The 25,211-nt window shown below is 41.8% G+C and overlaps 1 protein-coding gene across 4 annotated transcripts; it reads right to left on the bottom strand.

Annotated features, from left to right (window-relative positions):
* Nucleotides 1-81: 81 nt before the first annotated feature.
* nfat5a (nuclear factor of activated T cells 5a) lies at nucleotides 82-23,640 on the bottom strand. 4 transcript variants are annotated; one of them, XM_034587515.1, is made up of 13 exons: nucleotides 23,200-23,640; nucleotides 13,851-13,979; nucleotides 10,690-11,320; nucleotides 10,361-10,544; nucleotides 8,624-8,814; nucleotides 8,343-8,515; nucleotides 7,989-8,123; nucleotides 7,828-7,880; nucleotides 7,566-7,698; nucleotides 7,222-7,406; nucleotides 6,133-7,110; nucleotides 4,821-6,093; nucleotides 82-4,607 (listed from the first exon to the last, which is right to left on the bottom strand). In XM_034587515.1, exons 1-13 carry the CDS (start codon nucleotides 23,270-23,272, stop codon nucleotides 4,204-4,206), a joined length of 4,542 nt encoding a protein of 1,513 aa, XP_034443406.1. In that variant the 5' UTR covers nucleotides 23,273-23,640; the 3' UTR covers nucleotides 82-4,203. The 4 variants fall into 4 exon arrangements, with proteins under 4 accessions (XP_034443406.1, XP_034443405.1, XP_034443407.1 ...); XM_034587514.1 differs by having other exon boundaries at nucleotides 4,821-7,110; nucleotides 23,200-23,623; XM_034587516.1 differs by lacking the exon at nucleotides 23,200-23,640 and adding an exon at nucleotides 22,396-22,418 and having other exon boundaries at nucleotides 4,821-7,110.
* Nucleotides 23,641-25,211: the final 1,571 nt, after the last annotated feature.

Here is a 25,211-nt window from a genome sequence, read left to right as displayed (position 1 = left end):
ATTAATGTAAGCATTGATTTGCACACCTTTTTACTGTGAATGTTTAAAGTTAAAAGTTAAAAAAGATGAAAATCAAGACACTTGTATTTTTATTAATTCATTTAATGTAGCAGCAGGATTACAGATATAAACAGAAGAGTATACAAATGTCCAGACCAAGGCAAAGTACATGTTAATAATAGTTCAGATGTATGATAACACACTGGGGTTGACCTTTATCCCTACTGCAGGGTCTTAAGGCTAGATACTAAAGCTCAAGCTACACAGAACGGATACAACAGAACTGTTGGAGAATGTGAAATTGAAAGCGAACTAGGAAACGTGAGCAAACTGATTACACACAAGATACAGCTCACACTATTGGCAAGTAACGGTTATCATGGTTGCTCCATTTGATCAAGCAGTTCACAGCAACAATAGTAATGTTGACAAGCACATCAGTACAAGAAAGCTCTCCATAAAACAATCTCCACGGTCTTGTCCCTTTTACCTCACATCTACAAATCTCATGAGGCATGGAAAAAACATTTTCAACAGAAAATAATGAACAAGATGACAATTCACCGGTGAAGCTGCACAACATCACGTTGACAGTGCTCATTTTGATATCTTGCATTGGATTTCCAGAGTGAAAATGTAATCGCTAAAATATATTGGTGTGGGCTATGGTTGCACTTGTGTCGTTGAAATAAAAATTCTAATCACTGAAAAGTATCCTGATGTTAAACAGTCCTCCAGAGTAAAAAGGACAAGGTGCCAAACAGCAGTGACACAAAAGGGACATCAGTGAACACAGCAGAGTAACGGATAAGTTATCAAGGCACACAAAGTTCTGTTGAAAGCATCACAATTGAAATTCAAGATACCCCTGCAGTATATTTCACATTTAAATATACATGGATATTCATTTACATGACTGACGGACAAAACAATATTGTGTCAAGATTTGTGTGCTGTCTTCGCCACTGTTAAATGGATGCTTCCCGTGGTTTTGTCAGGTGGAAGTGGCTATTCGAAGAGTCAGACTGAGCTTCCTGGATTGCTCACGATGAAAGGACAGGGTGCGAAACAACATGACATTACACAATCCAAGACGACAAATGTACAGTGACACGAATGACAGTTGGTGCCACGCCACCCATCCCCCCCCCCACTCTGCCTCCAAATATATGTTCTCTGAAACTGTAATTGGTCCAATGGTTTGATGTAGAGCGAGCTGTGTCCACACCATGAGGTAAATTTTACATTCATGAAACTGAAGTCACAGGTTGGCTTTCTGTGTTGGTATGGCTTTAAGAGGCGTTACTGTTCTGCACTTCCTCCGCAACGTTATGTGCTCTTTAACTCCCCTAACCCAAGAGGAATGGAATGCTTGGAAACATCACTACTGCGCTCTAACCTGATCTACAGTTAATGGATGAGTCAAAGTGCCATTTGAGATGCATGACATTAAAAATAAACACGAGAAACCTAGCCCATTTATCACAATGTACAAATTGGGTAAAGTCAATGTTAGAACAGTCAAATAAAATTCGAAACAAATTTGCTTGATGTCCACTTAACTACATTTCTAATTTCAGTCATACACTTCACAATAAACCGGCGCTTAGTTTCAGGATAACATACCAGCAATGATATTCTGTGCTATGAGCGTAAACCAAAAACTTTAGTTTTACAAAAATACTCTACATTTTGATACATGGATACAAAATTCTAAAAAAGATAAGTTACTTTAAAATGGATCACTAACAGCTGCAGGACAAAATAGTGTGACTATGAAAATGTAAACAGATGCATGTGTGAGCAATGCTACTCCAACATTAGAATTATTCTAAAAATTGGCTTTTTTGATAACGCCAAATTGGCTACTGTTGTAGATATGGAAAATACAGTGTTACTTTGCATCAAAAAATAGAGTAATGTCATGAGAAATGAAAAAAAAAAAAACATGGGTTGAAATGTTAATTATATGATCCATGAAACAAAGTACCTTTACATATCTTTTTATAAATGTTTACTTAAAACAAAACAACATGCTGAATTGCTATCCACGTAAGAGCTGCATAATTTAAATGATTAAGTAAAAATGAGTAAACATGATGATGAGGGCATTCGAAAGGACAAGTATGGGACAAGATGATGAGGATTCACAACAGGAGCTTTGGTTTGCCTGGGTGCACTCCAGTCTGACCCCACAACAACAGCCAGCTCTCTGGACTCAACTCTGCTTCACAACTAACAATTGATGTCAACGCTATATTGATTTAAGTAGAAACGGTTACGTAATAACATCACATCAGAAGTGCCCATCACTCCTATACATAGCACCATAGATAGAAACAACATGGCGGCCTCTATGTAACAGAGATTTCATTTACCAGTGAGCCCCTGTTCACAACACAAGGGACGGCTACTGGGTGCCAACTTCACATGGTGCCAGCCTGCGCACGGTACCAACACGGACAAAAACTTAAATATCTAACACAACACAAGGTAGAACAGTCTCAAGTGACAGACTGAACAGTAAATAGTACAAATAGCATAACAATGAAAATCCTTCATTTCAATGCACAATCTGAACGAATCAGTGTTTTAGGTGTTTTGTCAGTGTGTAAAACACAAAGGCCTACTTACCACTCCAACACTGAAAAATGACAATGCTTTTGTGGGAATGGCTGTTTTTTTTGACAGACTTGACTGGACCACTGAGACTGAATATAAAAAGGGATCCAACAGTGAGCAGACATTCTATACAAAGTTGTCCTAGACCTCAAAAATATTCTGACATGAGAAAATGTAAAAATGTTTGGTTAAGATGTATTTTACTTCTACAAGACAACTGCTTTCTGGTTGTTTTTTTTTGTTTGTTTCTTTTTTCTGGTTTTTTAAGTGGACGTTTCCGAGTACAAATTCAGCTGGGTCAGTAGAGAGCTGTGGACGGATATAAGGATTAGCTGGTTACACAAAAGAGGTTATAAAGTGCTTGAGATAAACTGTTTATAAAAACACAACACTCCATTTTCACTAGTGGAAAGTTTCGCTCTATCCACGTTAGATTGGTAAAGTTACCAACTTCTTTAAAACAAAAAGATACACACACTACAATGCTTCTTAAAAGTTCACCAAGAAAGCTGATGAGGCCTAAACATATGAAAACACTGGGAGGTGCCTAAAAGGCCACAAAAGGCCAAGTCACATTATTCACTAGGTTGAATCTCATTTGCGAGTGTTCAATATTCTCTCCTCTTTCTGCTACAGACTGGGGGGGGGACCACCTGCAGTATAAATATGTAATGATACGCCATTTTAGTCAGTGAGAAATTCTTAAGGAGAAGAGTTTAACTGTCCTTCTGTAGAGTCTGCTCAGGAAATGGATGCAAAACATTCTACAAGTATGTGTAATCTAACCATCTTTGCTCCTTACATATAATTTAGTCAAACTGCCGAGATGTGCAAACACGAGGGGTTGATTAACTGCAAAAGATCTGCAAAGATGACAAAAGAATGACGATATTCACTCCTGCTTTTGTGCCAGGTTGTCTTCCCCCAGTTTCGCTGCCGTCCCACATGACGGACAGACTAACACAACTGTCCCCCGACTGTCTCTCTGAGTGAAATTAGTTTACACACTCACAAAATGAGATTCAGCCTATATCGGACACTTACGCGCTATGTGATATCCACTCCATGGCTGACTGTTTTATCTTCTCTGCCTGCTCTTACAGCCAAGTCTCCATCACATTACTATTTCCCATTTCACCATCACCGACATTCTTTATCCCTTTCCAGTTTCCCCACTAAAACCTGATAGACTTTTATCAATATCATCTCTTGGGCTCACATTGTTAAAAACACTCTGACAACAAAACACTGCATTTCTGAGACTGATAGGTAAAGCTGTCATTACGGGCCTCTCTGATCCTGCAAGAGGGGTAACAACAAAGACGGACTCATCGCTTCAAGGAGAATGGATCTACGAAAAGCTGTAATGAATGATAAATATTTCATAAAAACAATGGGTTACATGAGCTCATAATTTGGTTTTAGGGAAAAGGGGGCATTTAATTCTTAAATATTTAAATTTTCTACATTTCGTGGCACTGGCACAAAACACTTGCACCGCCACTTTGTTGATGTTAGGATGTATAACTAGCTACATATCTCTCACTCTCCTTAGAGACCACATTGTCCAAATATTTATCACTACTTCTGTAGGCTTTCCAGTAGGTCCTCGATTTTATCCATGCTGGATGATACAGATAATGATGCCTGCAATTGATTCTGTAAGCTGCTCTGTATCTGCATCTGTAGATTGGTCTGCATTGGAGTTGGCAAGCTTGTTTCTATGTTTGCCTGTAAACTAGACTGCAGGGCTGTTTGTGTGTTTGTCTGCATCGCATTCTGTAGGCTGGTCTGCATGGCGTTCTCTAAGCTGGACTGCATCTGTGCCTGTAGAGTGTTCTGTAGGCTGCTGTGCATGGGGGCTTGCATTGGGGAGGCAGCCTGGGCCATTGGCTGATCCAAGTGAGGCTGCATGTGACTGGAGTTCTGGGGCTGGCTCTGAGCAGGCAGGGTGGGTCCGGAGGAATTGAGCAGCTGTGGCGAGTCTGGGAGGAAGAAAGAAATTGTGATGATCACTATAATCAAACAGTAGGTAATGGATGTAATTATGACATTGGTGCAACTCAGGATGCACTTGGATATGTTCAGCTCAATGGGTGAAGCATCGCAGTAGCACCAAATTCAGGAAAACAAGAATTCTACAGTCACTTAACTGTTATTTTTATACTTAAGAGGTGGAGAAGCCCCAATCATCTTACCGTTCTGGAGGCCAAACACAAACAGGTTGGCTTGTCCTTGAGGAGCCACATTCCCGCCCACAGTTGTCTGGAAAAGCTGCTCTGGTGGCTGCTGTCCAGGGCTGGCTACAACGCCCACACCACCTTGAACGACAAAGATGGTTGTGCCAGTGGCCGGAGCCTGGTTGTTTAGCTCCTGTGAGCTTATAGTGCTCTGCAGGCCAGACAGAGATGTCTGCGGTAGAAACAGCTCTACAGGTTGACTGCTTGGGACGCTGCTGGAGCTTGGGCCTACTTGCATTGGCTGCTGCTCCTGGAATAAGCTCTGCTGTTGGTTCTCATTGGATGTCGAGATGTTGCCTGAAGAGCTCTGGTCTTGGAACGACATGGGCTCTGCTGGGTCTGGCTGAGGGATTCCAACACTGATGCTCCCTATGGGGGAAGGGCCTTGGGTCTGGGTGCTGAAGAGAAGAGTTGGGGGAATATCCTGCGGGTTAAGATCTGTCGTGCAGAGGAGCAGGCCCGTCTGCTGGGGTTGGGAAAGTTGGTTCTGGGGGACAGGGTTACCCTGTGAGTGGTTTGGAATACTTTGGAACAAAGAGCCCTGCTGGCCCATTGGAAGCTGTGGTGGCTGTTGCTGGTTCTGCTGTGCAGACTGCTGCTCCTCCATGGGGGTGCTCTGTTGCTGCATTTGGGAGAGTTGAGCTTGGGGTTGGTTCTGGAACATTGTAACAGACTGGGGCTGGCTCGCAGATGTTTTCATGGACGAGATGAACGCCAGCTGCGGTTGTTGCTGTTGTTGGGGAGGGTTTGGGGACAGGTAAAGTGCTGACCCGGTCGACTGCTGCTCTGAGTTGAGACTGCCACTCGTCAGGACAGTCAGTGTATTCTGGAGCAGGGCAGCCTGGACCTGCTGTTGGGAGCCCTGGGACTCTGCAAGGGGCCTGGGTGATTGGAAGAGCTGTTGTGGGGGGGATGTGTGAGATGGAGGCTGTGTTGGGAAGCTGGTCTGAATGGTGAGCAGCTCTCCGGCCCGTTGAAGAAGGGACCCTGGCTGCTGTACTTGCGGGGTGGAGTGAATCTGTGGCTGGAGCAACTCAGCCTGAAGCTGCTGCTGTAAATTCTCCAAGACCTGCTGCTCTTGTAGTTGCTGCTGCTGTTGCAAGTTGCTCAATGCTTGGTTTTGCTGTTGTTGCTGCTGTTGTAGCTGCTGCTGCTGCTGCTGCTGTTGAAGCTGATGTTGTTGTAAATTGGTAAGTATTTGATTTTGCTGTTGCTGATCCTGAAGTTGGATGTTGTTAAGGACTTGCTGTTGTTGATCCTGAAGTTGGATGTTGTTAAGGACTTGCTGTTGCTGATCCTGAAGTTGGATGTTGTTAAGGACTTGCTGTTGCTGATTCTGTTGCAACTGTTGCTGCTGTTGAATGTTCTCAATGAGCTGCTGCTGCTGTTGCAGTTGCTGTTGGTCCTGTGGCTGTAGTATTAGTTGCTGTTGCATCTGCATGTTGCCAAGGACTTGCTGTTGCTGCTGTAGATGTTGTTGCTGTTGTTGATGCTGAAGATTACCAAGGATTTGCTGTTGTTGAAGTTGTTGATGCTGTTGAAACTGTTGCTGTATTTGTTGTTGTTGTTGTTGCTGCTGTTGCATTTGCTGCTGTTGCATTTGCTGCTGCTGCTGCTGCATTTGCTGTTGCTGTTGTATCTGTAGCTGTGTAGACAGTGAATTATCAGTGTTTCCTAATCTAAGGCTGTTCATGTTTTCTTGGACGTGCTGTTGAAGAGAGTCTGCAGAGGGTGTGGGGCTATAAAGCACTGAGTTTAGTTGCTGCTGGGCTACAGCCGCCTCAAACACCTGCTGGAGCGTGGTGTTACCTCCAGCTTGCAGCTCCCTTACTGCCCTCTCCAGCTGGGCCACCCCTTCCTGGGGGAACATGGGAACCTGTGACTGTTGCGGCTGTGGCTGAGATGGAGTTGATATTTGGGGCATGGCAACAACAACAACCCCTCCACTATTGTTGGAATTCTCAGGTGGCAGGTTGTCCTGAGGATCTCTGAGGAATTGCTGAGGGACGTCTGGTGTCACAGGAGGGATTGTGGTGTCTCCTGACACTGGGAAGGAGGTTGTGGGGGAAATTTCTTGCTTCTGTATAGTACTGAGAGACTCTAGGCTGGGGAAAACAGGGGGTGCCTGGGGAAGCTCCACATCTTCATGTTGTAGGGGCATCGGACTCTGAAAGGACTCCCCTCCTGGATGGGGACTGGAGCTGAGCTCCAGGGTCTGCTGCACTGAGACAAGAGGGTCAGGGGATGGCTGAGAAAAGAGGAAAGAGATATGTTACAAACTCCAATTCTGTAGTACAGTGGGATCCAAACTGGCCTCGACTATAGATGTTTTTATTTTGTTGAGTGAATTATATTGTACCTTAAAGACATCCGTGGGTGGTGGATTGCTGGACACTTCCATTGGTGTGTCCTCTTGGCGTTTGGATGGCTGACCAGAGCAGTCGGTTTGCTCAGATGACATAGATTTCATCTGTCCATCAAACATACACGTCTTGACTAGAGAGGGTCCCTCTATTTTTACCGTCCGGGCATTGGAGTTATCAGCTGAGGGTTAAAATAGAAACACAGGTTAGTTATATATATTGTTTATATATCAATAAAACGGGACTAAACAGAGCTCTAGCTACACCTGTTTTAAATAACCTACAAGAGGCTTGAAATGTATCAACTAGGCAACCTCTGTCCTTCTGCTCGTGGCTGTACCTGAGTCTGGAGTGTAGGTGAAGGGCTGGGCGTCATGTGATCTACCAGCATTGGTCATCACAAAGATTCCCACAGACGCTGGAGAAGTGATTGACTGGTTGTGGAATGGAGGAGCGGTCACTATCAAATGGTTCTGGAAGACATTAAAGATTCAGAAGAGAACTGTTATTTTTAGTAGAATTTCATGAGGGGATTGTCAGCAACATTTTGCATTATTCAAGAGGAAAAACAAGGACTATTAATACAGTTCTGTTACTTTTACCTGATGGAAAAGGTCCATGTCAATCTTTGCCTCGGCTTGCCAGGAATTATCATCTATGAATAAAACAATTAAAGTTTTAACTTTTCCATTCATCGGGAAGTTTCGATGCAGATACTCATTACCACATAAATATGCTGACAAAACCAAGATGGCTACAACACCTGCAATGTTCTCCTGAAAAATAACTTTGGTTCCTTTGAGGAAGTTCTTTCCAATGATAAAAACTTCCTCTCCTCCTCTCACTGAGCAGCTGTGAAGACTCTTCTTCAGGATCTCTGGCACTCCCGCTGGCTGGGCTGGAGAACAAGAGAAGAGTGAAAGAATTAAAACTCACATGATTTCTGAGTTAGTCTCTGCCAGAGGGCAAGAACAAGACTCTGAAACAAAGGAAACTGAGTTCTGTGGTCTGATGACCATCACAGTAAATGCTGTATGTGATAAAAGCCAAACATCGCTGGAAACACATCATCCACATTGTAGGGTTGGACTGTTTAACTTGTGCCTGATTTACTCACTGCAGAGGATTGGCGATGAAGGGACCTGTAGAGTGAGGGTGGATCCATCAGGTTGGGGGATGCTGACCCTGAAAGCCAGCCTGGCACGGGTGCTCTTTTTCTTCGATCCTGCAACACCAATACGGGCCTCCACATCTGCATTACGCAGCTTCAAAATGCCTACACAGTCCACCCTGTGGAAGGAGCACATGATGGAGGAATATATAACAAATATCTCTTAAGCATCAACAGACTACAAGGATTAACTACTCCCAAATTATCCAGAGAAAAAAGCCCCTTACGCAAGTGTCATATCACTGCTAGGCTCCAAAGGGATCTCAATAACAATGGTGCCCTCTATGTCCACTTCCTTGCAGGCAGTGGTGTTGCGTCCGGTCACTCTGCAAGCCTGGTAGAAACCGTGAGGCTTCACTCTGCCTGCATCATTTGCTACAAACACCTGCAGCACAACTGGCTCATTCACACCCTCCAACTGGGGACAAAAAAGAGAAATCAACATTAGTATTGAGCTTCACTAATAATAGAAGGCATAACATTATTAAATTATAGCTGCTATAAGCCGCAATGGGTCGGGGCCAGGCATTTTGAGAAAGTATAGGAGGAAGATGAAAGAAAGAGGATGAAGAAAATGAGCTTTTCATGATGCATTTTGCTTGAATAGACATATGCCAGGTGACATACTTTCACTCTCGATGTAACTTGACACCATGACTAAAGGCAGTTTGCAGGGCTGCTGACTATTACAACTGTGAAACATTCAGTTATCAAGATAAAATATATATTTTTTTACTTCATCTAGAAAGTATAGAGAGACCTGTAATTTATTTTCACAAAGTTTGATTGCTCTATAAGTGAGAAACTGATGTTTAAAGATTATCTATTTCCATTGACTGCAATAGGTGAAATTATGATGATTATTGAAATAAAAGTCTGATATTTTTTACATTGCATCTTCCAAGACATCAGCATTCTGTCATTGAGCACTATTGGCCCACAAAGCCAGTTGAGGACTATTGGCATAGGACTGGACCTATGTGCTAAGTTTGGTTTATTTTCATGCATGTGAAGGTGGATTTCAGTGGAAGAAGAAGAAGAAGAAGAAGAAGAAGAAGAAGAAGAAGAAGAAGATTGAGAAAAACAAGAGGGACCAGCAGCATCGCAGCCCGGCCCCTAATAATAGCATTTTTTAACGCCCAAAGCAACACCTATCATGGAGGAAATGCAAAATGCATACAGAGCAACAACTCCTTATTAGAGGATCCATGTTAAGCTTCATGAATAGACACAAAAACATGCACAATGATGAGGCCAATGTAGTTTGTGGATGTTGTCAGAGTTGCTAGAAAAAGTCTATTCTATTTTCTCCATATGTGGATCCGACAAAAACAGACGAGAGATATTTTCAATTCTATCACACATTAATTACATGTATTTGCTCCAACATAAACCTGCAAACATCTTTACTTTTATCATGCATTACGTGTGTGCTTCCTTTCAGGTTTGTTTCATTGAGTGCTTCAAACTTTAACTTCTAAAGACTTAAGACCTTGCTTTAAACTACATTATTAACCTCCTGTGTGCCTGGGAATTCACTTGGATAAGTGTATGCGGCTCTGCTCATTATTCCCAGGTCACGGCTAATGACTAAGAATAGGACTGGGCCATTTCTGTTAAAGTCCCCAAACTGTGGGGACAAGCAGCCAGAGCAGTTAGGGTATTTTAAAACTCTCCATAAAACACTTATTATATTTCCATTTTATGTGTAACTTCATTTTATTACCCTTTGTTTTATGAGCTACTTATCTTTCTCTTTTCCGTTGCGGTTTTTAACTCCTTTCTTTCTGCTAAGCACGTGTTTATTAATATATTACTTTATTATATTTGTCTGTATTGGGATTCTCTTGTGGTGCAGTGCACTCCACACTCTGTGCCCTGTGAATCTTATTCAGTCATTTCCAACTTTGGTGTAATTATTTTTTTCTGTGTCAAGAAGCAGCTGGTGGACTTCTTTGTCCAACCTTGACAGTGGGGAATCCCTGCTGGGTGCGGTCCTTGACAGAGCCTCTGCTGCCCTCGGTCAGATAGCGAGCTCTGTGCTGGGTCTCTGGCTGCACCAGGATCTTCAAGTCCTTCCCATCGCTCCTCTGGGGGAACTGAGCAGACAGTGACCCACCCTTCACTGCGGTCCCTGGCTCAAGAGAGCTGCAGGGCAACAGAAATCACAAGATGGCATTATTATGACTTTTGGAAATTCAAAAAACTTTCTCTGTAACCCCAGAAAGAGACCACACTAATCGGAGTTCAAATGCTGACAGAATGAGCATTCGACGGACAATGATCACCTCACCTGCCTATTGCACTGTTCTTGTCTGTGCCAAGCTGGGACAGGACAAAGTGAGGGGCCTTGGCGCTGTCGGCATCAAACACATCCATGCTGTCCTCCGGATGAGCAGGCTTTGGGCCAGGCCGCTGGCGAGGGGTGCGTTTTCTGGATTTGCGGGGCACCTCTGTGTTGTCATTGTAGGAGACAGAGCTGATCAAGCTGAAGTTGGAGACTGAGTCATCAGCCCACATGCTGCTGCTATGTTCTGAGTCTGGACCTGTTGGAGCAGATACAGTAGTCTCCTCTTGACAAGACATCTGGCTGTCGTCAAATAGGTCCTCAGGTGGTGGGGATATGCTCAACACAGGCCTCCGTTTGGATGGGGTGTTCTGAGGCTGCTGGACTCCTAGCCCTGACAACACTCCTGACCCTATGTCTCCTGATGCAGTGTTTGGCCCACTGCTGCCTCTGTTGGGGCCAGATACAGCACCCTCCACACCTTGCATCTCTGAAGCTCCAGCTCCTTCTCCTCCAGCGGACTGGAGATGCTGTGGAACCTTGAGATGGTCTGAGGTTGAGGTAGAGGGGCCAGTGGATGGCACTCCCATGGCCAGGGAGGAAGAGGCAGAAGGACTGGAGGTGGAAGAGCTGGCATCTGTAGTAGCATACACAGGTAAAAGAGTTAGTACAGATGCTCAGCACAGAGCAGGCTAGCAGTCCCATTCAAGCAGCTGAATTTGTGCATAATTTTGTATTGATTCCCCCTCTTCCCAACTCTAATTTCGATAGACTGCTGTGAGTTCTATGTTCTCACTGTGCATGCGAGAGCTGTCAAGCATTGATTAAATAATCTGAAGTTAAAGTTGAGAAGGGTACAATTGGTCCCACAATGTGTTGATTCCTACAAAACCTTTCTTAATTAAAATCAACGTGACAAAACTGACATGCTTTGTTTACAAAAACAAAAGCAAGCTACAAATTGTTACATACACATTGCCAGAAAAAAACTGAACAAAATCTGCTCAAACTTTCTTATACAGCCAAATTTGCAAGCTGGTAATGTGGCGCCAAATTAAGTTTGCCAGGGTTGCCAGGGTTACAATACAGTTTGTGCAATGTGCATTCAGTAGTAAACAGTAGTTTGCGCATGCCAATTGGAAGATTTGGTTGGGACTGAGCGTAGCCATGGAGACAGAATAAACAAGCCTCTGACCTATGGAGCAGTGAACTGCAGACCATTTTATATGCAGACACTCCCTGCCTCAGAGGGAACTTCCTGCAATAAAAACGAGACAGCCAATGAGCAACAAGAGAGCTGATCATTCAAGATTCAACTTCTGTCAATCAGTAAACTGGATCAGTTCATATACTTAACGAAGGAGTGACTTTTGTAGTTGATCATTTATAGACACTTTAAAGTATGTTGATTTGGTTCACAATCATCTGAAGGATGTCACAGTAGTCATGCTTCTGATCAGCACTGTTTAGGACCAGCCGGGTCAGACAGGATAGTAAAGATGTAGCATTAACAAAAGCTCTCTCTCCAACATGACTGTGGACTAGTTAGTTTGCACTTTAGATGAAACTGAAATCTAGAAGGCTCAGTTATATCTGATGTCGACTGCCCTGAACCATGATCCAAGATCAGACAGTATTTTGTTTTTTAAAAACACGGTCCATTGACAGTTGGGGGCAACTTCACTGTTTCAAAGAGAGAAAAAAATCTCCATAGTGAAAATATCTAGGGTAACTGCATTTAGCTACAAACACTTCAAAACCTCAGATGAACTACTGTTGTACATGTGTATAAGAGAATGTGTGAATGTGCATAGGCTGTTTCTGCTCAAGGTACTTGTAAAGCATTTAAAAATAAAACCTAATGATACTGATACCTCCAGGCTTATGCACTAAATCAACAGACTGAAACAGAATATAAAGTCATAACATGAGTGATTGTCTGAGACGAGCACTAAAGGACACCAAAGGACAGCAGTGGTTGACACTGCATTGGGGTTTTACTGCGTCTCTTGTCCTGTTCAGACCTGGTATAACCAATGCGTCTCGAGTAATCCGATCACAAGTGGACAGCTCTAAGTTAGTCATTTCCCACCTGGCCTTAGAATGCATCTCCAGTGACCACTTGTGTTCGCATCCCACCTCCCCCCTGCATGCAAATAAACACGTACATAATTTCTGTTTGAAGAGACTGAATGATGTTTTTAGCTTATTTGATAGAGTAAAAAATATAAAATCTATACGTGATGGTGGCTTCAAATAAATCAATGTGTGGGTGTGAGAAAATTAAGTGTAAAAATACTTTTGGGCCACATGAGACTGTAGTAGATCGGAGGACGTCAGCTGAGTAGATGGTCCTTCTATGTGCCGAGGACTCGGTTTGCGTTCACACAGCTAAAAGAATGTGGCCCCATGCATCCCTGACCACCTGCAAATAGGGTCTGAGTGATCAGATCTCAATGCTTCTTGGCTGCGTTCACACGTATACTGAGAACTGTCCACATGTGATTGGATCAGCCGTGATAGATGTTAATACCAGGTCTGAACGGGGGCCATCTGAATCCGGACCACCCAAATATATATATTTTTTTAACTGCCTTAAAGCCACGTGGCAAAAAACATTGAGCACAAGCATCACAGGGAAAATAGCTGCTGAGAAATAAAAATGAGTGAAATGAGAAGGAACAAGCTATGCTGCCATGCTGTTAATGCAAATCCCACCAACATTTCTTAAAGCTGTTATTCAGTGTAAAGATCAAAACGTAAATGCTCTGTATGACTTTTACATACACAGAAACAGTTGGCTGAATATCAAAGGCCCAACAGACAAAGTCAAGGTGAGCAATGCTACTGCAAAACACAACATCTAAAATACTCATCATGGCCAAAAAATAACCAGGAAAACCCCCAATATATCCAAAATGAAACCTAATGACAATGCACTGTCATACCAGCAGTATTAAAATACCTTTGCTGAAATATAAATGCTATCCTGTCTAATCTCACACAGTCACAAATATTAATTGTCTCAGAAATCAGTGAACTGTGAAGTTGCCCCCAGACAAAAAATACAAAGCCCTTATTAGTTTTCTTCTCCCCTACCGGGAATAGTTTGGTAAAGGGAAACTGATCCCAGATCATGGTTTTCATTGGCTGAGCAGGTAGCTCACCTGAGGCCAAGGCTGCAGTTGGCGGAGGTCCCGGCTCTCCCCCACTCTTCTGGCTCATGGTGGGTGGCTCGGTCTGGGTGGACGACGGCTGGAGCTGGAGCTCTTTAGGGAGGAGGTCATATACCGACTCTGCCATAAAGGATGAGCAGGAGAAGACAAATTAGGGTTTGAAAGACATAAATTGGTTAATTGTTTATTAATGGCCCAAGTAATTAGAAAAGATGGTGAACATTTTCTGACAGCTTTGAGTTCAACACCTCTGCTTTAAGCCTTTTTAGAAATGGATGGATCCAAAGACTTTTGCAGCTTTTGTAGTAAAATTTCTCCCATTTATTTAAATAAAAACACATCTGGTTTTGATGTCAGTTAACCCAGATCACTGCTTTCACAGTTTAAATACCACAGAACTTCAAGTTTTCCATACAAACCAGCCATTATCTTGCCTGGAGAATGAAACTGAAGCAGAAGAGCCTTCAAATGCACTAATAGACTAATGACTGCTAGATATTGGTTCCAAAAATGTTCAGACTGCAGAAGTAAACTCAAACACAACTTCTTTTTAAATACAGTCAATACATTTTCCTCTTTTCTGCTAATGAAATCTTGGTGGTACTAACGCAGCTCCTACTGTATTGCACTCAGGGTGGTTGTTATTTCCTTGTTCCCTTAAAAATAAAAATCCTGGAACGGAACTGGAATCAGACCTGTGTCTCATGATCAAAATTTCTACTGCATCTACAAAAAAAATCTGCAGTCAACACTAACACAACACGGGGTATCTTATGATAAACTAAATTAGGCTCCCAAGCGACTTAGTGTAATAAAGCCTGCAGAGACTTTCCCTGATATTTGATGATGCTGATCCCTTGAAGAACCGCAGCAGTTACCCTGGCACAGATCACATTTGATGGAAGATGAACACGATGATTAGGTAGAGTGGTTGCTATGAAACAGGGACCTATCAACACCCTGACATGGATATTTCAGCTGTGCATCGGTGGCACCCAGCATGTGTAGTAGTCATCTGATACACAGCTATGACTGGCGAAGCTGACCAGACACATGATCTCGCACTTCTGTGACGTCAATGATGCTGAGAGAGTCTCAAGACAAAGTCACCACAGTTCACAGAGAACAACAGAGTGCACTAATTCACAAACACAGACAGGCAATAACTTCAAACGCTGAGACAGAGGCTTCACTCTGCACTCCATTGCTGATCCAAAGGTAATCTGTCTTAAAAGGAATGGTTCCATCAGAATTACAGTAAAACTCAGTCCATCCAGAGGGATAGCCTTCCATCTGAGTCTGTTGTGCTTTGTTCATGGTGTGAAGAGAGGGAGTCTTTGTGCGTGGTTGTATTACGGACCGACTGGCAACTCGACATGACCTCAGTCTTGACTAATACTCTTTTCACACAGTAGATTTGTGTATAATTTGAGTCGAGTGAATGTGTGTTCAGCCGGCCTGGAACCCATTCATATGCGACAGGCATTCATATATAAACAAATGCTGTCACCATCCACCGGCTCGCAATACATTTGTGACAATAGGCTATTACATATACATCCCTACCAAACGACTGAATTATATTACAAAGTAAAGATAACTGCAGATGTTCCGATACCAGCATCGGAAAGGCCTCTGACACAGCCTGGTCGGGTATCTGCGAGTTCACGATTCTAAGTACCGATCCGACACCACATCTTATTAGTTTTACCCAGAAATGATCTTTCCACGGAAATCACATTTTCGCAGCACGAAAACAGCAGTTGCGCTTTCCTGCCACTGCACTACCCTCTGCTTTTGATTGGACCATGATAAAGGTTTGCAGCAGAAACAACCAACAAGTCATAAAGACAAATATAACCTGAAAAACAGAACCATTTGTTCAGACATGCAAACTCTGAATAAGTCGACGATTGTTTTTCCTTGAGTTATTCATACATGCACTAATCTATGAAACCATTCATAGATAGAACAGTGTTGACATTTATCCGATGTAAACTTCATGGATAAATGATGATGTGGGAGGTTGTAAATACAATTTTGAACTGAAAACTCTAAACTCACTTAAAAGTACTATTTACACTGCTGTTAAAGCATAAAATGTAACAATGTTTTGTTTTTGTTTGCAAAAATCTCTATCGCATCAATAGCCATTGATAAGAAACCTAGTGGTTTCATTGTGGGGAAAAAACTCCAACGAAGCTTAACAGCCATAACATTCAATAAGAGATGCCTGTGTTGGTTTATTACTAATACCTTTATCATATGTACTTATTTTGTCTAATTATCTTTAAAACATAATGCTCATAAACAGAAAAGGCACACATTCATTTTAAACACCAGATTGCTGCTCATTCATTTCACTCAGTTTGGGTATGCAAATGCATAGTCTGGATTTCATTTAGTGTTTTGTTTACTCGTCTGCCAGACTGTCACGGGGCAGAGCAGTATGCAAACAGTGTATTTAAACTCACTGAGCACTTTGTTAAAAACACCATACTACTATATTAATACCAGGTAGTTTCATTCCTTGTTCTTAAGAGAGTAGTTCAACAGTTAAAACAGCCTTAAATCATTCCTGGCATGGATTCCACAAGAAAATGTCTTTGAGATTCTGGTCCATGTTGACGTAATTGCATCACATCATTTATGCAGATTCATCAGCCGCACATGAACGCTGCAAATCTCCCGTTCTACCAAATCCCAAAGGTTTTATATTTGATCTGATGCCCAGCGAGGCCACTGAAGTACACTGAACTCATTGTCATGTCCATAAAACTAGTTTGTCGCGGTGTTGGCTTAGTGACATTCTCCATTATCATGCCAATGTAGCCATACAAACCATGATTGATTTCTATTAAGGGAGTCAAAGTTTTCCAAGAAAACATTCCTCACACCATTACACCATCCTGGCTCAACACGACAGGCCAATGTTGGTAAGCCTGTGCCCACGGCAGCCTCAGATTTCAGTTCTTGGCAGGAGACATTATGTAAACATCAAGTGAAGATCCTGACCTCTATCTGCTTTAGTGATGTTCATAGCAACTCTAATGAGGCACTATCTCTGCATTCCTTGGAGATTGGTACCATCTAAGGTGATATTCTCCCCCTCAGGTCTTACAGTTAACTGACCGCACAAGGACTGAGGACTACACAACCCTGTGTCGGCCTTTTGGTTTATTTTATTCTGTCAAATTCATAGCAGTACTGCAGGTGAGTGATTATGCTAATGCCACATGATTGACTGATTGGATCATTTGTGTGAATTAGCATGAGTATAGTGCAGAGGGGTAAAACTGTGGTGATGCTTTTGGTGATGGAAAATTAAGTAAAATTTAGGTTAGGTTACACTTTTGATATTGATACAAATACAACCTTGGGTTTTGGAACCAATATCAAAATATTACAATGGCACAGCATATTTTGCTGTGTATAAACAAGTTTTTTGACAAACGTACACAAGAAGAATGTGAATGGAGTGTTTGGAGCTCATATTTGATGGTTCTAATAATCTACAAAACTCTTAATCATAACCATCAGTCACATCCCTTCAAATTTTCTTAATACTTGGACTGAAGATGTGCTTCCTAACATTATTCCAGTAACTAACAAAGGTCAAACACATCTCATAAATCTTAAGTTACTGGAGAAATATAAATATTTTAGTTAATCTGTTACCCCTGTTAATAAGTGATTAACAGATGCAGGTTTCAGAGAGAGTTAACTTCAAAAAGAGAAAACATTAAGTAAATCTTGCCACAGATAAACCTTAGTTGAAAAGGACATACATTTAAATTGGAAATGGATTATGATGTTTGTCTAAATTTACTTTTATAGAAGTCAGATGACATCTGATGACCTCACAGATCAAAAGCCTGCCTGAATATGCCAGAAAAAGTAAGCTGCAGCACACTAGCCTTTCAGGGGGCGGACCGAATTAAACCTAAACTTAGAACAATTAAATTACCTCATATCATAGTTATGCACTGCTCACATTACACATGCCTTGAAAGCTTTGCCAAATGGCAAGGCCACCAATCCATTTATATTTTTTGCAGCTGGCTTAGGGCTACGAATGGGGATAACAGAATAGACAATTCATGAAGACAGTGTTTTTGTTGCAAATGACAAAATATGCAGACCAAGAATGTGTCAGAGCCCAACAATGACTGTTTTAAAGACACTCTTAAACACAAGCTCCAGCCAGAAAACTGACAATAGAGCCACTGACTGCACTTGAAACACATAACATCATTTTTGGCTGTAGATTTCCACCATCTGTATTTACCTTGAAACTGAAATGTAGTAGCAATGAATGGCTGGATGTACTGTACTTGATGTGCCTGTGTATTCAGATTACTAAATGAGAACAATAGTACAAGGTTAAAAACACAAATATAACAGTGCAAACACTTCCGTGCCATCGCCCTTAATTCACATCGCACAGTTATTTTGCCTACCCTGCTCGTGTTTTGGGACTTTTAAAGTGTAACTATCAGCCCTGCTCTTTGTAACTTGAGTGTAGAGCTTTATCCCTGATTATTCAGACTTGTCATCACCAGTTTACACTGATTCATTTGACCAAGACACACCTCATCTAGTTTACATTTCCCCCAAAGTTACAGGAATATATGCCACAAGTATTTTAAACTTTCTAAAACGCAGTATAGAGTTGACCTAGCCTTAATTATAATCACTGTTTGAGCTTAAAGCTAAGCAGTGAATTCACAGATGACACACTTAAAAGTGATTGTTTCCAGGAAGGGCTTTCATTTCTTCTCACATGTCTCAGGTGAGTGACAGTAAATGAAACTAATTGAGCCTGCAGGAACTGATATGAATACAATCAGTTCAGGAAGTAAGTAATAAAATGATATAGAACAAAACCAAACTAAGATTTCACATTAATGATTCATATTTAATGAGTCTTTCCATGGTTGTTTTCCTCATATACAAAAATGAGTGTCAGACCACAAACGGCTTATTCTGGAGCTGAGCCATATTTCACATAAAGGGTCAGTGGACCAATATTTTCTCATTTACCTCTGGAGGTATGTAGCCATACAAATGTTTTTTATTTACCCAGCTCATTAAATTGTCATCTTTTAAGATTCCTGCTGCCCCCATTGCAGTGGAGACAAATGGAGTTTCTATTGTGTTGCATGCACATTTGAAAACTAAAATCACGGTGACATCTTATATCCACTTCCCCTGAATAATCCACACGCTACTCTAACTATTTCTGGAACTACTTTCTACCAGCTCTGTATTGCATGACCTGTTTGTGTCTCTCACACAATGGAATCTAATCGGACACACTGATTCTATAGCTCAAGCTTCTCACACTGATAAGTTGATGTAAGATTCCCCCCCCCCCCCTCTCAGTGAGACTAAAAAAAAAAAACTATTTTTGGATTGTCTGTTCATCTAAATGAAAAACTCTTACATAAGCTGTGTGGTGCAAAGATAAAACATTTATGAAATATAATCAGATTACATGTTTCCACTTGAAGTTGGAGAGAAAAAAAAAAACGGATGAAGCGAAACAGATAGCTCTTCAGCAAGTGCACGAACAGCACCCATTATCTGTTGGGAGGTAAACTTATTTTCTCTCAAATGTAAAATTAGCCTCAGCCTATGAGTTTGCCATTGTTTGTATACATCATTACTTTAATCAAACAAAACAGACTTTTCCTAATGATGGATGGCAATAATTATACTACTGTGAATATGGCCAGAGTAAAGAAAAGCATAAGGATCATAATTTGAGATGCAAAGAATATTTTAGAAATGATAATCTGGCTCCCTGAATCAAAACGTAACCGAGAGTCATTAAATCTCATTAATGTGTATCAGATTTCAAAGTGTTTATAATTAAAAAAACATACACAAAGATCTGTTATCGGTGGCATTTGTGTAGTTGAAGAGTGGTCAGATTTTGTATAAACATCTATTGCTTGACTACTCTGTATTCAGATCCTCTTTGATTTACAATGAAACTAAAGTTAACTGTCCATGAAATCCTTGGCCTTTTACTTCAATCTGAGAGTTGGTAGACTATACATGTCCTTGCTGGTACTTCCTGTATGTCAGACTTGGCAAACTGACTCTCATGCATGGCCTAAAAGACCTGGCTGGCACAGAGTGTTTTCAAAAACATCCCATTTATATAGTTAACGTTTGAGATTTCACATATGCCGCATTTTAACACAAAAAAAACACCACCAAATCAACTAAATGGTGTAACATAATCAACCAGGCCAAAATGAACTCACGCAGCTGTCCCCTCTCTCACTTACAGCCTGATATACATGAGGTTTCTGACTAGATCTTTAATGAGCAAGTATGCTACCTTGACCTTGATGCAAACACACATCCAATTACTGAGATATAAATAAACAGCCATCATGTGATACAGTGTGACCATATTGCAGGCTCAAATGTGCCTTTCAGGGTCCATGGAGCAATGCTCTCTGCTGGCTCATGAGCACAATATACATAACAGCCGGACAGATGTGGGACCAGCAGGTCAGACAGCAGGCAGGTAAAAACTGTGTAAGACATTATTGCCCATCAAAATATAGACTCCAGCTGAGATCAGGGTGTAAAATAAGTAGCAGGGGAAGCTCTGTTGTCCACCAGCATCCTGTCAAAATGTAAAATGCATAAATCCATGTGTCTCAGGTTACATTACTACTTAAAAGGGCTGTTACACTACACAACCAGACACACTATACAAATCTTGCTTATGAACAAGCATAAGATTATATTATATATATGATTTACAAGAAACACGATATCAAATAGTATCGAATGGGAGCACAAGTTTATTTTTTTCATATTATTTAAATTATACAGTTGCCAACATCGAGGACGTTAACTTATGCAGTGCGTGCTACTGAAAACCAATACAAGCCAAGCTAACAACAACAAGAGTGAACAGTCTATAGCTTCTACATGACGCAGCAACGACCTCCTGATAAATAACAACAGTTGGCTGACACGTGTCCAACGACTGTCACAGAGGGGGTATACTTTGGCACTCGAGGCCCCTGTGGTAGAAGCAACACCCCCGCACATACCCTGATAGGGAGACTGAGCTTTGCCCAACAACTGCATTCTTTCTGTGAATCCAGAGAATGTGAGGAGGATGACTCCGGCTCAGATCCAACCATGATCCACACAACACAGTTCTGTAGTTCACACGGCACAACTACACAAGGAGAATACACCAAACAGGAATAAGCAACACACACAAACATAGACAGGGGTGGGCAAAGATACATAATTTTAGAATATGGGACTAGCTGGTGAATATCCCTTGTACGTTTGAAGGTCTTCTGCACAATTTAAGTTACCAACTACCAGGTGATGTTAGCAGGTGTTAGCGGTCGCTAGGGACATAACCTCAGTTGTGCGCCTTACCGTCATCAAGTGTTTTGGCCTTGTAATCAACATACAGGCCAAACTTGAGGTAACGCTGAGGCTAAAGGTAAATCTGACCGGCTACTGGCTTGTATGGCAGTACTAAGAAAGACATGTGGCCGGCTCAGTAGATCAGACATCATTACCTCTAAGCCTTTTTAAACTAAACACTGTCCCATTTTAGAACCATCAGAATGCATTTTAAAATACCCTTATTGCAAGTCTATCAAAATAAACTACAAAATACAGCAACCACGCCATGTATCATAATAAACTAGTGTATTTTTGTTTTTTTTAAATGCCAACATTTTTTTTTACAAGGGAGCATGAAATCACATTGCAAACTATATATATATGCCTATTTGATCTTTCCCTTCAGCAGTACACTGACTCAGTTGATGAAGTGGACATTTTTTGAGAGCAACAGCTAACAAGTCATGCCATAAATCTGACACGCAACCACTCAACAGATAGTTCAGCCTGACCTCTAGAACTTGTTCGATAATGAAGGGCCTACCTTTCACCAGCAACATCGACGACAATACTACCAAGTCATTCATAAGCAGACAACTGATAGGACCTTTATCCAGAGACACTAGTTTCCAAGTAATACGTCAATCATCATCACCCACACGGTCTTGTTCAGTCGCACCTTAGTTATTTGAGAACAAATCTAACGAAACACAAAACAGCCCCCACTAAGTTTCAGAGTTGTGAGCGACAACAAACACCGGTGGTGTATGGGATAACAACCTGTTGTTTTGTGGCTTTGCAGCACAACGTTGTTAAAGACAATAAGGCACAAAAGACAGGTGCGTTTACTAAGTTAAACCATTTCTTGGCATTATGAAGTAAAGTTGTACAACAACTCTGAAACGCTTCATAGTTTGCTTTCCTGTGCACAACTGATAAAAACTTAACATAGGCTAAAAGTAGCAAGCCAACATTAACTGTGAGGGCTGCTAACGGTACTCGGGTTAAATAGTTTGCTAGAACAATTTGATTTGGCCTAAGACACTAAAACGAACACCAAAACCTAACAGGAACTGTTAAGAATTTAGCATTTTATGCTAAAAATGGATGGAGAGCTGACAACCAACACATTTCTCACCTTGTGCTTCTTCTTTTTTGGGCCTCGCTTTGTGCTGGATTAGCAATTTTCTGAAGCTTAATGTTCTAATCTCAACAAAACTGGTCAACTGACTGAGTAGACACCATCACTGGCTGCATGCATCGATTTCCCTTTTCATGACAGCATCACATAGTAGTCTCACAGAAAGTATTTCACAGTATTTTATAACTACAAAAATACCAAACACTCAAGTATTTTTGATACAAAATATGAATCCTTTTTTCATCAAACCTATCAAATACAAATTACTAAATACTATTTGGTATTTCAAATACATACATCATAAAAACTGCCCATCCCTCCTCACACACACACACACACACACACACACACACAGACACAGACACAAACACACACACACCTCCACAGGATCAAGACTTAAGTACGTTAAACCGCTGAACAATGTGGTGGCTGGAGATCGACCCCACGTAGCTGTGGCTAGCTAATAGAAATAAATTACCATGGTGCTAGTTACCACCAAGAAAACCCTTAGTAACACATGTAACCAGGCCCATGAGGTCGCAAACACCACTCATACAATCACACGAGCTGCCTGGTGTGTCACGTCCTTGCACGCATGTGACACAGTCAGCTAACCAGCCAGGTAGTCACCAATGCAAAGGCAGCTAACTAACTAAGCTAGCTAGGCTGGCTAGCAGCAGAAAAGAAGCTAACTACAGCTAGCTAGCAGCTTAACGTGGAGCCATCAAGACAATTCACAATTTCCTCCGTTTAAAACCAGGACAGAACGGGTTAGTAGCCTTCGCTTAGTAAGCATCTTACCTTTAGAGTACAGAGATTTGGGGGAATTGAGGTCGAGATCCGAGCTAAGGAGGGATATAAAATCAGAGGGCATCGCAACGCTTCATCGAGGGGAGGGGAAGCGGACACTCTTTAGAAGAAACCAGGTCGGCTGCTCGTGGGAAATAAATACTGCGTTTTACAAGCGGAATGTTTAATGAACAACATCGAGGCGAAACAAAACTTTCAATAGCCCAAAAAAAAGCCCGTCAGCTTGCACGTCTCACGTTAGTGTGTGTGGTGCTGCTGAGAGGACCCACATTTCGTGCTACGTTCAGACGACCACACACAAACACACACACTTGCCTACAGTTGGTCAGTCCCTCCCCTGGTCCCTCCCCCTTCTGCTGCCCCCGAGCATGCGCAGTAGCCCTCGCTTCACCTCCATTAATGCATGCACGGCCCCAGCGAGCAGAGATGAGAGTAATCTCATTATAACCTGCCTGGTTTGTTCCTCTCTGAGCCTGTGGACCGACAGGGACACTTAATACGAACTGTTAGAAAGTCACACAGCTCTGTTTAATCAAATGGGATGCGAGGGAGGGGGGGGCCCCTACCCATCTGAGCCCAGGGGGGCAATTTTCTCAAAATGTGACCCCTGACATTTCTATTATATACTGCTCCACCAGCCACCATAACTTCACACAGAGAGTACCTCAGCTGCCGCCATGAAAAACTGAAACATACATTTCCTGTCCAGTTTGGGTCTCAACTGAACCTAAATGCTCTTACTTTGGTAAAAGAACAAATACACAACAACAACAGTAATAATAATAATGATAATAGTCAAAGTGAACTTTATTTTCATTCAGACCATACAACAAGAAGTGCACAGCCAAATGACATTGTTCTCCCAGCTCCAAGTGCAAAAATAAAAAGGCAAGTAACTGAACACAACAAAAATATAGACATAATACACACAGCATAGACAGACAAAAAGTATACGTATAGACCTAAAGACAAACTGAGACATAAAAAATGAAAAATTGCATGTCATCTCACAGTGGTTGGATTATTGCACAGAGTAAATGTAAACTTGGCACTGGTGAATATGAATAAGGTGCTTGAGTGATGAAACATTGAATTATTGCACAAAAAATATCAGCATTTTAGAAGATGTAAGATATGAATTCATGGGAGCTGAATATATGTGTCTGCCTGTGTTCAGCAGTGCAACAGTCATCAGGCCAGCATATTTGTGTATTGTTAAATGGAATATAATAATAATAACAACAATTAAACTAATTATACTTAAAGTTCAAGCTTTGGTTTTTGCAGTACAAGACAAACAACAGTCTGTCCTATTCAGGGTCAGAGGCCGTCCCACGTGGACACCCTGTGTTTTGAACTGTTTTCCTGTGACAGATGTTTCCCAAAACTGAGGGAACCAGAACAGCATTCAGTTGAGCACATGACTCCGCTAAGGCCCTATAGTCCCCTTAAGTTCAATCAAGCTGCACCAATTTGCACACTCTCAGATACCCCTTAAAACGGCCCTTTTGTAAAAATCAAGTTGAGTCCATTATTCCCTCAGAAATCAGTGAAAATGTCAAAAAAAAGGTCCTATCTCACAATGTTAGAGAAAGTCAAAAAACAAACAAAATAACCAACAAACTAATGGACAAAACCTCCTTGGTGGAGGTAATTACTGGGGGGGGGGGGGGGGGGGGGGGGGTTCAGACGTGGTCCACACACTGTGTTGCTATCAAGAGATACATGAATGGATATCAGCGTTTTCTCCTGGCTGATGGTTCATGTGCAAATATAACCTGGCCAGGGGTAGAGTGTTATTGGAGTGGAGACCCATATCAGTGACATATCCAGATTTGTTCATAGGGATCCAGTTGGCTGGGGGCAGTCTGGTGTCTCATATTGTCACTACAAGGGTTGTCTACTTAGGCTCCAAAAGCCCAGCCTGACGTGTGTGGGAGGCCACTTCAATGCTGCGGATTGTACTAAATCAGCTGCCGGGCTGAACAAGTGTCAGCAGATTC

This window comes from Hippoglossus hippoglossus, chromosome 6 (genome assembly GCF_009819705.1).
Source record: "Hippoglossus hippoglossus isolate fHipHip1 chromosome 6, fHipHip1.pri, whole genome shotgun sequence".
Lineage (NCBI taxonomy): Eukaryota > Metazoa > Chordata > Actinopteri > Pleuronectiformes > Pleuronectidae > Hippoglossus > Hippoglossus hippoglossus.
The sequence above is the reverse complement of the archived record's forward strand: the minus strand, read 5'-3'. Positions and strand labels throughout refer to the sequence as shown.

Bases quoted from the DNA above. Each gene is read 5' to 3' on its own strand.
- nfat5a (XM_034587514.1), bottom strand. From the start codon at position 23,272: ATGCCCTCTGATTTTATATCCCTCCTTAGCTCGGATCTCGACCTCAAT. The intron at 7,881-7,988 runs GTGTTGTAGCCA...TTTTATTCATAG, and splicing joins TTTTCAGGAGAACATTGCAG to ATGATAATTCCTGGCAAGCC. The intron at 7,111-7,221 runs GTACAATATAAT...CTCTTTTCTCAG, and splicing joins CACCCACGGATGTCTTTAAG to CCATCCCCTGACCCTCTTGT.